Raw genomic sequence first — 16,272 nt, 5'->3', positions numbered from 1 at the left:
TTCAAATATATAAATAAGAAACTTGAGGCTCCAAAAGAAGACGTTGATGGAAATACTATGCTAGATAGACTTTAACACATCCTTCTCTTTTGGCAGATCAATGAGACAAAGTATAAACAAGGGTGTATTAAGATTGATTTTAATACATATACATTAAACTTTGAATCCCATCCCATCTTTTCTAGTGCCCATGAAGCACTAGCAAACATTGATCTGTTATTTAGTCCATGAAAAATACTATGTAGAAATTATAGCACCTTTCTGGAAGGCTATTTTGCAACCCATATTCAAAGAAAATACATGATCATTAATCTGGTAATTCCCATTTTATGAAAATTTATCCTGAATACATCATTCAAAAATGCACAAAAATTTATAGTATGTTTATTGCAGCAGTGTTTATAATAGTGAAAAATTGGGAAAAAAACATAAATATCCAATGAGGGGTAATCAAAGAAATTATTTTACCTATGTACAATAGAATACTCTGTAACCATTAAGGAATGATGCTGTGGAAGAGTATTTAATAAATTAAAATAGGGAAATAGGTATAGAAGTTTAAAAAAGTAGAATATGGAAGAATACTACAATCCCATCATGTAGGAATCTATATCCATAGAAAAAAGTCTGGAAGGATATGCAAAAAACAAAATGTTAGGCAGAGTAATCTCTAGATGTTAGAATTATAGATGATGTTTTTATATTCTTTTATGTCTATTTTCTACATTGAACAGGTGTTCTTTTTATAATAAAAAATAACAAATGTCATTTAAAAAAAAAAAAAACCTCTCTAAGAAAGATCCCGGCAAGACTGAAAAAGTTAACCTAGATGACTTTGAGCTGTGTATTCTATTTTAAAACCCATTTATCTGATTGTAACTCTGCTTTCCTTGTCCCCAGGGTGATACATCTGGAGACTATAAGAAGGTATTGCTCATTCTCTGTGGAGGAGATGATTAAAATAAAATCCAGAAAGGATAGGAGGATTCCCTACACTTTGAATTTTTTTTAACTTCATTTTTCTACACTGCTACTAGCATTATCTCAGAATGGTTATTTCCAATTAAAATGCCTACAGATGCCTCCTAAGATATAGACTGCATTATTATTCATCTGTAATTACTCACTATGATGCTTTAAAGCTGTACTTGCTTTTCAAAGCTTATAAAACCTAAAAGGAGATTTTAAATTAGAAATAAGAATGTGCTCCATGTTTTCAACAGATTTCTTCCTTGTTTGTGTTTCACAGAAATTGGAATATATTAAATTATTTCATATTTTCTTTTTGGTGAAAACTGTTGAAATGGAAGACTGTTCTAAAATCACATTTCTTCCCTAATTCTATTTTTAGAGTGGCTAGTAATTTCTTGATGTGAAATTGTGAGCATCTAGTTAGTAAGAAAATCTATCCAATTTGCTATTTTACATGTCATAGTTTGAAAGCATCCACAGATCTCCTTTGTTTAGGTTTTTGTCTAAAGTGTTAGTTGATCTTTACTAAGTTTGGCATTAGAGACTTCCTCCATCACATCTTATGTTACCATCTCAGTCTCTCCAGGTTAAAGTATACCAAACTCACCAACTCTTCTGAACGAATTCAATTCTAAATGTGGTTATACAGATCATATATGTCTGGTTACCAAACATAAATGCTGAACATTCCACAATATTATGGTTAATAATAACAATATAATAAAATAATAATAATGGTATTGATCCAGCTTGAAGATGAATGTGAAAGAATTGTGTCAAACTGCGTATTCTGGTGATGGTGTAGTGCTCTGCATTTATTTTTACTTAAAGAAAAATTTTTGTGCCCAAAATTTTTAAAATCATTTTCAGTTTTGTTGATTTGTAGTAATTTATACTTGCACTGTGCCTTTCAACTCTAGAATTACTGTAAAGGTGTACTTGGATTTAATTTAAAAGTTCACTTTGTATACAACATGGAAAAATAATTTCAATAAAACACAGTGCCTTTCAAATGAGGTGTATGCTTTCTCTGACTGACTTTTCTGCTTGTGAGTTTTTTCATCCTGGACTCTGAAAGTAGATATTTTTGAAGGACTTGTGTTACTCAATTTCTATTAGAAAGTACAATATTAGGAAAAATAACATATTTAATCTTATGTACCTCTACTGCTGTAAAACTAATGTTCATATATACCAAACACTACTTAATGATATAAAATAGTATATTTAAGTTATCTCTGGAAATGAGTGATGCTCTTGGTTCTAAGTAGAACATTCATATTAAATAAGAATATTTGTCTTCTTCATTCTGTAGTTATTTGTTGTATTTTGATGGGTGAAATATAAGGATTTGTTTCTACTTGCCTATTACAAGTGCTTGACTACTGGTGAAAGCTATTTACATGAATACTTAGTCATTCCAGTTAATTATAGGAAATAGTACTGCTGCTTCAATACCTACCCAGAAGAGCATGGAATTTCCAAATTAACGTTATTTGGCTTTGGAAGCATTACAAATTTGGGAGGGGTTATCTTTAAATTATATATGGCTTAGCCAGAATTTTAAAACAAATTACATATGTTGATGGGAAGCTTTCTACAGAGTAGGTTAAAGCTACCCTGGAGGAATGATTGATGTACTGAACAAGCATGACTTTGTAATATAACTAGGAAGCAACTTTGTTTTTTTTCTCCCACTGTCCATTTACATTTATTCATTGGGTCCAGTTCTTCTCCTGTCTTTAGATGAAAATTCAGATAGAGGATAGGGTCGTGACTTTTCTGGTCATTCTTTGGCTTTAAAAAGTCCTACTATAGAACTGTGTCATTTCAGCAATTAATGTTTTCATTCAAAATTCCAAACTTCATTTACAGTTGAGGCTTCTCCCCTCATTCAGATCTGGCTTATTGCCAGCAGGAAGCTGGAGTTTGGGGAGGGTGATATGGTGGGCTTCTTTTCTTTCTTCACCTAGTCTTCTTTCTAGACCCTACCTTCCCCTCCCCTACCTAGCAGAAGGGAGGAGAGTAAATGGGAGCAGGAAAGTTCTTACCTGTTAGTGCTGTGGTGGTAGATGATCAATGCTGTGTGACCCTGTCAGATGTTTTTTGTTTTTTAGTTCTGTCAGAAGTTTAAAGCTGATTCTTGTTGGCATTCTCCTGAGTTCCTTTACAACTCCATCACCAGTAAAATACTGATCTTTAGTTCCTTTGGCAAAGCAAATGCAGTTCTCCTTTTTCAGCCCCTAGGAATTCAAGCTCTTTGTGCTGAAGTCTGTTTGTCTTTCCACCCAGGCCTTTTAGACAGGATCTAAGATGATTCCATGTTGGCTGTCTTATAGTGGCCCACATTTGTTCCATGCGTATCCTTTGTGCTGACAAATTCTGGGCATGCAGGCTGATCCCCTAGCAGCAATCATTTTCTGCTCCTCCCCTACCCCCTACCTCCACCAAGCTGCCTCTGCTAGCCTCTCTCAGTTCAGACTTCTCGGAGTGAGTACACTGGGATGTCCAAATTACACATACCGCTGATGGGAGTATAAACTGGTGCTGTCATTTCAGAGAGCAATTTGGCAACAGATAATAAAGTTGAAAAGTTCCCAGCAAATTCACTTCTGGGGATCTATTTGGTGACTCTCTTGCACATGGTGTTTAATGCTGCTCTATAAGAGCAGTAAAGTAGAAACAACCTAACTCACATTGTGTTCAATGCTGCTCTATTAAGAGCAGTAAAGTAGAAACAACCTAACTCCCTCAGTGAGGGAAAGGATGAATTTTGGGTGTCACACAAGAGCAGTGAAAATTAACTATAGATTTGTTAATTGAATAAGTCTCAAAAGTATAATTTTGAGAGAGAAGAAAGGTGCAAAATGATAGGTATGAATGATTCCATTTAATTTACATGTCTAAACGTGCAAAAGAAAACGTATTGCTATGGGTACACGTATAAGAACGTGCATGGGAATAATGATATACACCATTCTGAGGATAGTGGTCACTAGAGTGGAGGGAGAGAAACAGACTGAGATGGAGAGGGAGCTTCTGCCTATCTGTATTGTTCTACTTAAAAGAATTAATCAAAACAAGTATACTATATTGAAGTTTTTATTAAAATTTAAGTTATTATACTTGTGGTGATAGGTATTTATCATATTACTCGATATGAGTAATTCATTATAAATATTTCATTTATGGTATTTCATTATAAATATTTTCATTATAAACATTTTATTTAGAAAGTAGCCGAAGGGTGATGAACCTAGGGGCAGGACAGGAATAAAGACACAGATGTAGAGAATGGACTTGAGGACGCAGGGAGGGGGGAAGGGTAAAATGGGACCAAGTGAGAGAGTAGCATTAACATATATACACTACCAAAAGTAAAATAGATAGCTAGTGGGAAGCAGCTACATCACCCGGGGAGATCAGCTCGGTGCTTTGTGACCACCTAGAAGTGTGGGATAGGGAGGGTGGGAGGGAGACGCAAGAGGGAGGGGATATGGGGATATATGTATACCTATAGCTGATTCACTTTGTTATACAGCAGAAACACAACGTTGTAAAACAATTACACTGCAATAAAAATGCTAAAAAAAAAAAAAAAAGTAGCCGAAGGGAATCAGGGAATGAAAGCTGACGGTCCAGGGTCCATAGCAATGGCTGCAAACTCCAGGCATACACCTGTAATTTTTGCTCAGACACCTGTAAATTTTGCTTGGGTCTCCAGAAGGCACTTTAAAACCTGACAGTCCCGGTTCAGACCCTATTCAGACATCCCACTGCCGCTGGGAGGGAAGGAAAAGAAAGCATGGAACGGTTGCCATAATCAGTTAAGGGCAGCGGAGAGGTGCTGCTTAAGAAACCCGAGGGCCTAGCAAAGTTCCACATTCTAGGTCCTCCTCTGTTGGAAAGCCTGCGCAGGGCGTGACCCTAGCACAAGGTGAACTCCTCCAAAGATGACCCCAAACAGCAATGTCTTTTTTGCCCCTTGCCTAACACAGGGCCCGGTAGACATCTGGAGCTTAAGGAACCTTCGCAGAAAGAACAAACGAGGTGGAATTGCCGGTCTTGCTAACACAAAGGGATGTAAAAAGTAATTCTAAAAGCTAGCCCGGCCCCCAATTCAGGATTGCAGGTGGGCCTAGCTGACCTCACGGCAGAAAGCGCCAATCTGGACACGCACGTCCGCGCTCCCGCCCTCATCCCATTCTGCGCAGGCTCCATCCGTGACGTACACGCACCTCCCCCCGCCCCTTCCGGAGGCTCGCCGTGCGCATGCGCCCTACGGCCCGCGCTTTATTGCGAAAGTCTGGGGGCAAGGTCCTGAGGTCTGCGCGCGCTGCGCGGCGAGACGCGGTGGGCGTGGCGGAGGATGGAGGCGGTAGCGTCCAACGCAACGGTCGGGGTTGCGCGTGAGAAGGTGGCGGTGTAGGCACGCGCGCTACGTGGAGGCCGGCGGTGGTGGTCGGGCCATGGCGGGAGACCGTTTTCGTTGGACTCCCTGAGGTGCGCTCCCTGAAAGTGTCGGCGAGCCGTGACCCATGGGCTCGTTGAGCAGCCGAGTGCTACGCCAGCCGGGGCGAGCCCGAGGCCAGCAGGAGCCGGGTTCTGGGGCTGGGGGCTCGGCCCGGAGGCTGGAGAGTGGTGGCGACGCGGCCGCCCACGGCTTCTGTTACTGTCCGGGCAGCCGTAAGCGCAAGCGGAGCGGAGAGGCCTTCTGCTCCTGTCACCCCGATTCCGAGACAGACGAGGATGAGGAGGAAGGGGACGAGCAGCAGCGACTCCTCAACACCCCTCGAAGGTACGTGGGGGGACGCGCCCGCACCTGTTGGGCGGCTCCCGCGGTCCGGCCTGGGGATGAGCCCGGTGCCCGGGGGGCTTCGGGGGCTGCGGCGCTCCCCAGCCTGTGAAGAGCGGACGTGCCCTTGATGGGGTAGACCTGGGAGCCGGTCCGAGGCAGGGCGAATGGGGAGCACCTGGGGAGACGCTCGGTATTCTGGTTTGTAAACCACAGACGCCGCCAGGGTGGTGCTACAGCCCCAAGACGAGACTGAGAAACGCCAAGCTAGAGCTTGCGCCTCATTAAACCTTAGACAGGGCCGGCCGGCTGGCCCTTCGTAATACACCTTGGTCCTCTCTGAGTGGGTGGCAGTAGAATAAGATGTTTTGCATCCGGCTGCCTTCTATGGGCCAAGACACGTAAATTTAGGCTCTGAAGTGGGCACCCCTGTTGTCGGTCCACAGTGGAAGGGAAATGATTACAAACAGGAGCTCTCGCTGTACAGGTGAAATTTATCAGTACTGTGTACATTTGTTCCTCACTAGGAACAGTCTTTCAACGTCTCTAGTACTCGAAGTCGTTGACCGTGGATATATGTAAGGCAGCTTGCTTAACCTTTTTTAGAAGAGGTGAAAAACGGAATATTTACTTGTGAACTAAAATGTAGTTTATAAGTGGAATAAATTTTCACATAAAAAATCCGGTTGCTCCCCTTTTTTTAAAGGCCATCAGTGGGTCACATAGATGTAATTTTTTGAACGAAACTTTGAAAGATTCTAAAATTTTATGCTACACGTGTTACATATTTATTGTCAAATAAGAGTATCATAAACAATCTCTGTTAGTAGTTTGATTTATAAATCCCTTCATACAGTTTTATGTATGAATGTTTATATTTACAAAAATGGACCCCACTTCCAAACTGTTCAGTTACCTTTTTGGAGAATTAGTATTTTAAGAGCTCAGATTCTGAGTTCTAGTCTGTACTTTGCACTTAATAGCCTTATTTCCTCATATGTAAAATGGAGATACTAATACTTGCCTTATAGGACTTGACAAATATTAGAATGCATGCGATGCACAGTGCCAGGTATGGAAGCACTCAGTAAATATTAGGACTCCTTGATGAATTGGCTCCCCTTATCTTTACAAAATGTAAAGACATTTACATTCCTGATACTATAGCCACTGCCACTTTCTTTTGATAAGTGTTTAAATGTTACATCTTTTCCCACTCTTTCCCTTTAAACCTGTGTCTTTAAATATCTTGTAGACAGCATTTAGTGGGGTCTTGATTTTTTAAAAATCCAGTAGGATAATCTCTGTCTTTTAATTAGTATTTAGACCACTTGCATTCAGTGTCACTATAGAAATATATATGTCCGGGGTCCATTTCAAAGAAATCACACAGTAATTTGAACAGGGAAAGTTTAATATAACCATTATTAGGAAGTAACAAGCGATTAACTACTAAAGGTAAGTTACTAAGGTAAAGAGATCTCTAAAAAATACAGGAATAGAGGACATAGGGAGCTGTCACTACTTCTAGGACTGAGACAGAATACCCAAGGAAGGAACAAATTTGGGCTAGGACCACCTTTCCCAAGCTGAGATTCAGATGTTGGAGGAGTTGTGGCCCACTGGATGGTAATGGAGTTTGCTAAGATGTGGAAGGCTGAGACTGGCAAGCGAGAAACTGCCCGCTGGCGTGCCAGCAAAACTAGCTTGGAGGCTGTCTGGTCCACGAAGCTGAAAATATTAACTGTCTAGACCTTTACAGAAAAAGTTTGCCAACCGCTGAACTACATGAGTGGAGTGGAATGGAAAGCTTCTAAAGCAAATTTTTGTTGGAAAATGCATGTCCGAGTCTAGTATGTGTTGTATCAGTACAAGATGCCTAGTTTATTCAGCTCAGCATGGATGAAAGGTGTTAGAAAATCTTGTATGTTGGCACTAATATGCTTCCTGAGGTTGTCTCATGTGCACTTCCACCTCAACTAACAGCTCCATGAAAAGCCTTGGCCTCCAGGCCCACCTTCTCTACCTTATACCTTTTGTCAAGTGCATGTTTTACGTTTACGTTAACAAGACTTAAAACTCAACTGTTCAGCAACCAGATCTTTAGTTTTACGTTCATAGGTTGTCTCTAAACATTGAAATCTAGTAAACAGTTAGTTGTTGTTATAGCTATGTAAATATTGTTCACTGCAGAGTCAAGTAGTGTGCTGGGATTATAAATCATACTTCTTGGGTCCAATGTCACAACCCCTTGTTTTTCTCTTGGGAGAAATTTTCTAACCTCATAATTAAATGGAATTTTTTTTTACATTCCATCATGTTGGGCCCTATTTTCATTTGTAGCTTATTAGAACAATACTTTTTCGTATTGCTTTTTTATTTTCTTAGACTTTCTGACTGCCTTCCCTCCCACCCCCGCCATTGACAAAATAATAATATTCCTTCATCATATCTTCAGATTTTTCTCTTTCCTAACACACTTGCATGGAGTCCTTCTTCTCTAAACCCAAGACCTCCCTCCTGGGTCCCTGCATCTTCTTGTTCCAATCTGGATGCATTGCTCTCTAGGTCTACACTTATCCTGGGACTTACTTTGACTCTGTCTCTAGGATCGGATCCACTGTTTTCTGTAGCCTGTATCTTTTTGTTTCTGAACTCATTTGAGGGAACTACATCCTCAAATATTTTCCTAAGAAAGGTGTAAAAGAAGGTAATTTGTGCTTATCTAGTTGTAAATTTAATCTCTCACTTTAGTCATCTTTTGATTGGGTGCAGAAATCTAAAATAACTTTTGATATCTTTGATGGTATTAATTCATTGTCTTCTAGCCTACCATACTGATGAGAAAATGTGATGCTGGTCTAATTCTCTTTTCTTTCTAGGTGACTTTTTTTCTCTCTGGAACTTCTGGAATTTTTTCTTTAGTGTTTTGGGATTTAACTAGAAGGTGCTTAACTGTAGGTCTTTTAATGGCCTTGGTAGTTGGTGGATCCTTACAATCTGGAGACTAGTTTGGGGAAACTTTCTTCTGTAATTCTCTTTCTCCTGTTATCTTTGTTTTCTCTTTCTTGGACCCCTCTTAACTGGATTTTGGATTTCTTGGATTGTACCTCTTTTCTCTTTTCTTTTTTTCCTTTCTAGGTCTTTTTTGCTTTGTGTTCTGGGAAATTTCCTTAACTTTCCCTTTTGTTTTTTTGAATTTCAGCAACTGTGGTTTTGGTCCCAAAGATCTCTTTTTTTTTCCCCCTTGTTCTGAGTAATACTTTAGCTTAGCATCCTATTATTTTATAAATGTAGTAATCTTAACTCTCTAGATGTACTAGTTATAATTAGAGTGTTAGAGTTTTTTTTTTTAAGTTCTGTTTTCCCTGAATTATATGTTTCCTCTGATGCCAATTTTTCTCTTTTTTAAAATAGTCTTTAATGCTGTTAATTTTCCTCATGTTGAGAGATCCTTGATTGTCTGCTTCAGAATGAGTCACTGGTGTGTGTGTGTGTGTGTGTGTGTGTGTGTGTGTGTGTGTGTGTGTGTGTGTGTGTGTGTGTGTGTGTGTGTGTGTGTTTTGAGTAAATAGATCTGTTTCTGCTGGGCCTTCCCTTTGAGTAGGTAGACTGACTACTAAGTTGGATATGGGTGGGGCATGCTTTGTTTTAGAGCAGAGATTCACAAGCCTTATTGGTTCACAGTGCCCTTAGTGTCTCAGTAATTTTTTTCATGGCACCTCTGGTCCTAAAGAAATATCTCATAGTTAGGTCCAAACAACTTAATAGCGTAGATTGCATGGTATCTGAAAGATGTTTCTGTGATTTCCTTTAATTTTGGAATATTCCACATGCATCCCTGAATTTGCTGTGGTGCTCTAGGTGCTTTGGCACACAGTTTGGGAACCATGATTTAGGGTGAATAGGTTGGGAGCAAACAGGCTACAGATTCCTCAAATGCCAGAATGAGGATTGCTTTGTCTGGGGCACCAGCACCTACACCAAAGTCTTAGATCTTCCTGATAGATTTGTTCTGTTTCTTTCTAGAAAAACCTTGGAATCTGTTTGTATAAGTTATCTGTACTCTGTGTTCATAGAGAGTGGGGGAGGCCATTAGGGGAACAAGTTTCCCCATTTTTTGCCTCACTCCTCACTTCAGCCTTCTGTTTCCCTTGAGACCTCATCCTCCCAGCCCCATCCCTACCCCCACGGTTCTGAAGGGCAGATGGGCTTCAACGTCCATCCTAGACCGTGATATCTTTTGGGCTGTGGTTGTCACTGCTCTTTTCCATTCCAGTTTATTTTCTAACTTCCAGATCCATGGAATTCTCTCATCATGTGATAAGCCCACCCTCACCTTTTTCCTGTTGTGGGTTTATTCCTTTCTGTACTTTTAATCTTTTCATATAATTTGGGGAGAGTGCTGTCAGGAACTGGAAACTACATTGTCTCATTTATTTCTTACAGTAACCCAATGAAGTGGATAGTAATATCCTCTTTTCACATATAAGGTAACTGAGCTGTGGTAGTAGAGCTGGGACTCAAACCCAAGTCTGTCTGCACTGAAGCATGTACATTTTTTACCGTCTGTTGGGAAGGGGTGTTCAATACACTGATTTGAGACACCATGTGAAACAATTACTTCATTTTTTAAAAAGATTTTAAAACTTTACTAGGAAAGCTATCAGGATTGGCCAGGAATATAAAAGATATTGATCAGTCTCTGCCTAGGGCTTTGCTTACTTACTGAACCATCTTGAGCAATGATTGTCAAAACAAAAATAACAATTCTTCCTTTAAATTAAATCTTATGCACAAATCCAAGATGTTTACAAATATAATATATGATGCTGCTCTGGTTGAAGTTAGATGGGATGCCCAGAGTTCACACCTCGACTCTCCCTGGTGGCCCCTAAGACACTTCTCCATTGAGCATAATTTTGAAAACCTTTGGTCTAAGGCTGCAAACCATTTGTCCAATGTGGGGAAAAAGACATTTTAAGGAGTTTAAGAATAGTTCGATACTAAAATAAGATTAAATGTAAATTATTTTTAAAATTACTTGTGTAGGGTGAAATTTTTATTCTTGTTCTTCATTTTGTAATTGCATAGCAGTATTATTGCAACTGTATTACATCATCCATAGTGCTGGTTACTAAATAAGGAAATACGCAAAAATCACCATGCTGACTTTTCTTTATTGAATAGGTAATTCTCTTAGTTCAAAGATCAGAAATTGCAAAAAGCTGTATAGTGAAAGGTCTCTCTTCCACGCTGCCCCCATCTATCCACTATTCCCCCTCTTGGGAATAGAGTACCGCACAGGTAACCACTATTATTAGTTTCTTATGTACCCTTTCATACATGAGCACGTTTGAATATATAATATCCCTCTATCTTTTTATACAGTGGTAAAATTGGTTCTATTTAATAGAAATTGAGCAAAAGGAGTATTTTGAGTTACATGCAAAATCAGTAAAACATTCAGTTTTACATATATGTAACGTTTGCATTTCTTTTAACAGGAAAAAATTGAAGAGTACATCCAAATATATTTATCAAACATTATTTTTAAATGGTGAAAACAGTGACATTAAGATTTGTGCTCTAGGAGAGGAGTGGAGCTTACACAAAATATATTTATGTCAAGTAAGTATTTTATTTTTCTATATATTTGAGTAACCAAGGTAGTCACTTAAAACAACTCACACTCTTATAAGTCTTGTTCTTTCTCATTGCATTTCACAGTAATCTTTTGCATGAACATTTGTTGTTTAAGTCCTGTCTGATGAAAAGTCTTGTTTTGTAAGAGATATGGTGAACATTGTTAGTGAAAACTTAGTTTGGTCTAGAAAACAGATTTTGAGTTTTCATTGTCATACCAACCTTTTTGTCATTACTCCAATAAGGTACTTATTTTGGTGCCTTCTGTTGACAAAAAGGGAAAAACCATTCAACGTTTAAGTTAGGATTGCTGAATTTGTTTATTTTGTTTATTTTGTATATGATTATTTCAGTTGGATAAATTCAGCTGAAATGTTGCTTTGTAGTTAAGACTGAATGTAAATGGAAAGTTCTTGGCACTTACTCTTCCCTCTCTCCTAGAAAATGCCAAAACCAAAACCAAAAAAGTATATGGACTAAGTCATTTAGCTGATATACCTGTTTGATTTCTGTGAAAATATTATTATCAGCCACCCCATTTTAAAGATTCAAGACTTTCAAAATAAAAGAAAATGTTGTTCTAATGGCTCAAATATTTTAATCATTTATTCCTTCATCAAATCTGTTTTCAAGTCATTGGTCTAGGCAGTGGGAATAGAACAGTGAACAATTCACTTTTTATCCTATGGAGCTTATATTTTCCCTCTCCTCTTCATGATATGACAGTAATTACTGGTAAGACAGTATAGTATAAGATTTTTCAATAGAAGCATTTGAAAGGAATTTTTTCTCTTACACTTTAATCATGTTTTTTATTTAATTTTTTTGAACAAGTTTACTTTGGCTTGCATTATATCACCCCAGAGACTATATCAGAATACTGGTCTTAACTTGAGGACATGGTCCATATCTTTCTTTTTGATCTCTGAAAGCAGTTTTGTGAATTCAAGGGTGAAAATGCCTCTGTTAAGTCTTTCCCTCTCGAGAGAAACTGGATTGATCATAGTGCAAGACACATGCTAAATTATAAGTCCCCTGAGGACAGAAACATCTGTTTTGTTTTCTGCTATATTCACAGTGCCTTAAACTACATACTCAGTAAATTTTAAAAAATTAGTAGTTAGTATTTGATCCGTTCCAAAGTAATTCTAGTTATGGGAGGTGCTACCTAGAAGGTAACTAAAGACTTCATCCATTCTGGTGTCTTTCCAATAATTCAGATTCATTCTGGAATTTTTTTTATAAGATAAAACTAAACTTTGGATTTTCCCTAATTCCTTGGGGATCATCCTATTAGTGTTGACTTGGGACTGGTCTGGACCCTTTATAGCCACTGAGATAGAGTAAGGACTCAACAGCTTTTAGTTTTCTCTTCTCTCTTCCTCAGTATATTATTTTGTATCCACGTTACGTGTAGTTATATGTTTATGAGAGAGACTTAAATATATGATACAATTTCTAAGCTTGAATTTAGAATGCTATTGAAAAGGAAAACATATTCATGTAATATACTCAGAAATTGTTCAACTAAGTAAAAAGCTTAGTTGGTTCAAATAGTAACATAGGAAGTCAGTTCAGGTAGTAATACGAGAATTTGGTTTGGTTTTCAATAATTAAAGTATTTTGATAAGCCTAATGAGTGTCCTTATCTTAATTTCTTTTCTCCTATCTGGCAGTTTGTTTTTCTCTTGAAATAATATGATGCGTTAGTTTTGATAGAATAGTTGCTTAGAGTTAGAAATGGGAAAATAATTTGGAAGACACAGAAAGTACTGCATAAGTGTGTTTTTTGTTTTTGTTTTTAAGTCTGGCTACTTTTCTAGTATGTTCAGTGGTTCATGGAAGGAGTCCAGCATGAATATTATTGAACTGGAGATTCCAGACCAGAATATTGATATAGAAGGTAACCGCCACCATGATTACTATTATGCAAAAATCATAAAAACATAAACTTTGTATTCTTTTCACAGAAAATAAATATTTTCTTCTAACTTTGTTGGCTAGAGAAAAGCTCCATTTAACACCCTAAGGTGACAACTTTATATTAATTTACTCCAGAGTTTATCAGTTCTGTTCTAGTATCTTTAATCTATTTAGTCATGTCAGCCTTATCAATCTGTTTACTTCATGGTTGTAAATATATCTGCCTGGGATATAGAGGATGTAGAGTGAAGGAAGGAGAAGTATGACCAATAAACAATAAGCCAATAAATATTATTCATTGATTATTCCCTATATATGAAGACCTTTTCTGGGAATAAGTATATGAATCATGTAGTCAGTATTGTTTTAGAGCTGTAAGGACCTTAGATGAGGAAGCTGAGGTCCAGAGGATTTAAGAGACTTACTTTAGGTCTCAGAGCGGTTTAGTGAGCCTACATCAGACTGTAGGTCTCCTAACTCCTGTCCTAGTGCTCCTGCTCCTGTCTTTGATAGCTGAAGTGGAAGTACCCAGCACTCACCTCATAGGCAAACAGAAAGGAACATTTATAAAGCAAACCATGTAGGACATGCATGAGAATGGCAGTAGAGAAAAGGGTGGACAGACTTAAATAGCTGTGGCAGCTGGGTGAGAGTGTGGCATGCATAGGACCAGGAGCTTTTCCACACTCCCCAGTGGTAAAGCACTGAAAGCACCAGGGTTAAGATTATCATTGGGTCTGTGTAGTTGTACTTAATGATTGGTTTACTCAGGGATATCTTTATAAAACTTTTTCCAAAGGTGTCTTAATTCTGACCACTAACTAATGTCAAGATTAGATGTAGAAAAATCCAGCATGATTTGGTAGAACAGATGGAAATGTATAACATTGTTATTAAATTAGCACCATCAATCCATAACCATTACTAATAGTTAAATTAATGATACTAATCTTATCCTTTTCTGTACCTACTAGATTTAGACATATGTCTTAGTGTATGAAGACTGTCATTGTTATTTTTGTAATACTCTTACAGCTATAACTGTTATTTCATTCTACCTGTGTACTTTTGCTTTAAGCACTGCAGGTGGCATTTGGGTCATTGTATCGAGATGATGTCTTAATAAAGCCCAGTCGAGTTATTGCCATTTTGGCAGCAGCTAGTATGCTGCAGTTGGTAAGTATGCATAGTACTGAAAAAAAGGATCACACTTGTATTTTTGTTTCAAGGTATCTGTTCCAAAAACCATAATAAAACTTAGCTTTTTTATAACTTCTAAATGAAATGTATAAATATTCCATTCATGATAAGTCATTTAAAATGTTTAATGAAAAGCAGTTTATTACAAATGAGACGGTCTCCATGCCTATGTAAAATGAATGCAAGCTATTTCTGTGTGGATATCTTAGAATGACTATAATGTGGAAGGAAGGTACTTGTCTTAAATCCATTTACAGATTTCTGTTCGTTAATAACTTATCTTGACTGTTTTAAGCAGGTGGCTTATTACTAATTCATATAGTTCATGGGTTTGGGAAACATTGAGTGCTTACTATGTAAATGTTTTCTTAATTATGAAATAATTGTGTGTAAACCACCTAAATGTATATAATCTATTGGTAGAATGACAGATTTGTTCATTCATCAGAAGTGTATTGAGCAGTGTGTCAAGCTAGGCATAGAGATACAAAGGTAAATAAAGATATAATCCCCACCTTTAAGAAGCTCACAATATAATGAGTGTGTAGAGTGGGGGAGGGAGGGTTGATATACAGACTCAAAGGTAAAGTAAGAGCTGTCCAATATTATAGATGTGATGGTAAACTTTCTGTAGGATTTAGTGGATGCACAAAGTGGTTGGTTTAACCTGTTGGTGTCAAAGAAAGAAGTTGTGTTTGAGGTTGAGCCTTAAAAACTGAAAATGTATTTATCTTGTGAAGTAAGAAGAGAGGGGAAGAAAGAACATTTCAGACAGAAAACTTAAGACCTAGAAATATGAAACAATGGAGGATTAGAGAATCTGAGTGGAACATAGATCTAGCACAGACTATAAGAAGGGTTCGAGAGAGGGAGGCAGAGACCAGATCACGAAAGCCCCTCAATCAATACCTTTTAAGAAGTTGAGACTTTACATATAAGTACTTTTGGAAAATTTTAATCAGGGGAAAGACAAAGTTATACTTCAGAATGCTTTGGGAACAGTGTGAAGGATGAACTGAAGGAAGGATGAGTATAAAACCTATTACATTCCCACCAACAGCTGATTCACTTTGATGTACACTTGAAACTAACACAACATTGTAAATCAACTATACTCCAATAAAAATTATAAAATAAATAAATAAATTAGAAAAATAATGATGAGAAAAAAACTCAAGGTATATTAACATTAAAAATTTGTTGCCACATCTAGGAGAATTATACTAGATATATTAAAATTACTGTACATTCCATTAAATATGAAGAAAATGAAAAAAAACCTATTGCAGTAATCCACGGGAGGGTCTAAATGAGGGTAGTAGCAAAAAGCATGGAGAGGAAAACTGGTTACCGGAGAGGTTAAGCAGGGATAATCCACTGGACTTGGTGACAGATGAGATATTAAAAGGAAAGGGAGGGAGTCTAGAATGGCTTCCAGGTAAGTGTAAAATCACAGTGGAGTCAACATTTTATTTTGATCATTTTAAAAAGTTGTTTCTTTTTATGTGACTTTTGTATACTGATTTATTTTAAGTATTAGTTAATAGCTTGCTAAATATCCTTGGCTGAGGTAATTTGATTTTTTTATAAATGTTTTGATCCTTTCAATACTTATTTCCAATAATTATACTTTATTTTTTAACTTTTAATGCTTTTTTGGTTTCTTTCTTAACTTACTTTCTGCATTATCTGTATGATTTAACTACTTAACAATAATACACTTGCATGATGAATAT

The 16,272-nt window shown here is 37.5% G+C and overlaps 2 protein-coding genes across 6 annotated transcripts in view; both read left to right on the top strand.

The window, feature by feature from the left end:
- The window catches only part of ANXA4 (annexin A4), a 70,330-nt gene extending 68,138 nt beyond the window's left edge, over positions 1 to 2,192 (top strand). For all 4 annotated transcript variants that reach the window (XM_060309615.2, XM_060309614.2, XM_060309617.2 and 1 more), the window contains exon 13: positions 901 to 2,192. In XM_060309615.2, coding sequence (XP_060165598.1) covers positions 901 to 960 — 60 coding nt within the window. In that variant the 3' untranslated portion in view covers positions 961 to 2,192. The remainder of the gene's footprint in view (positions 1 to 900) is intronic.
- A 3,085-nt stretch (positions 2,193 to 5,277) lies between these two features.
- The window catches only part of GMCL1 (germ cell-less 1, spermatogenesis associated), a 48,279-nt gene continuing 37,284 nt past the window's right edge, over positions 5,278 to 16,272 (top strand). For both annotated transcript variants that reach the window (XM_060309468.1, XM_030877462.2), the window contains exons 1-4: positions 5,278 to 5,770; positions 11,275 to 11,398; positions 13,220 to 13,316; positions 14,415 to 14,512. In XM_060309468.1, coding sequence (XP_060165451.1) covers positions 5,511 to 5,770; positions 11,275 to 11,398; positions 13,220 to 13,316; positions 14,415 to 14,512 — 579 coding nt within the window. In that variant the 5' untranslated portion in view covers positions 5,278 to 5,510. The remainder of the gene's footprint in view (positions 5,771 to 11,274; positions 11,399 to 13,219; positions 13,317 to 14,414; positions 14,513 to 16,272) is intronic.

This window comes from Globicephala melas, chromosome 12 (genome assembly GCF_963455315.2).
Source record: "Globicephala melas chromosome 12, mGloMel1.2, whole genome shotgun sequence".
Lineage (NCBI taxonomy): Eukaryota > Metazoa > Chordata > Mammalia > Artiodactyla > Delphinidae > Globicephala > Globicephala melas.
Note: the sequence above shows the minus strand (reverse complement) of the source record. Positions and strands in the feature narration are given on the sequence as shown.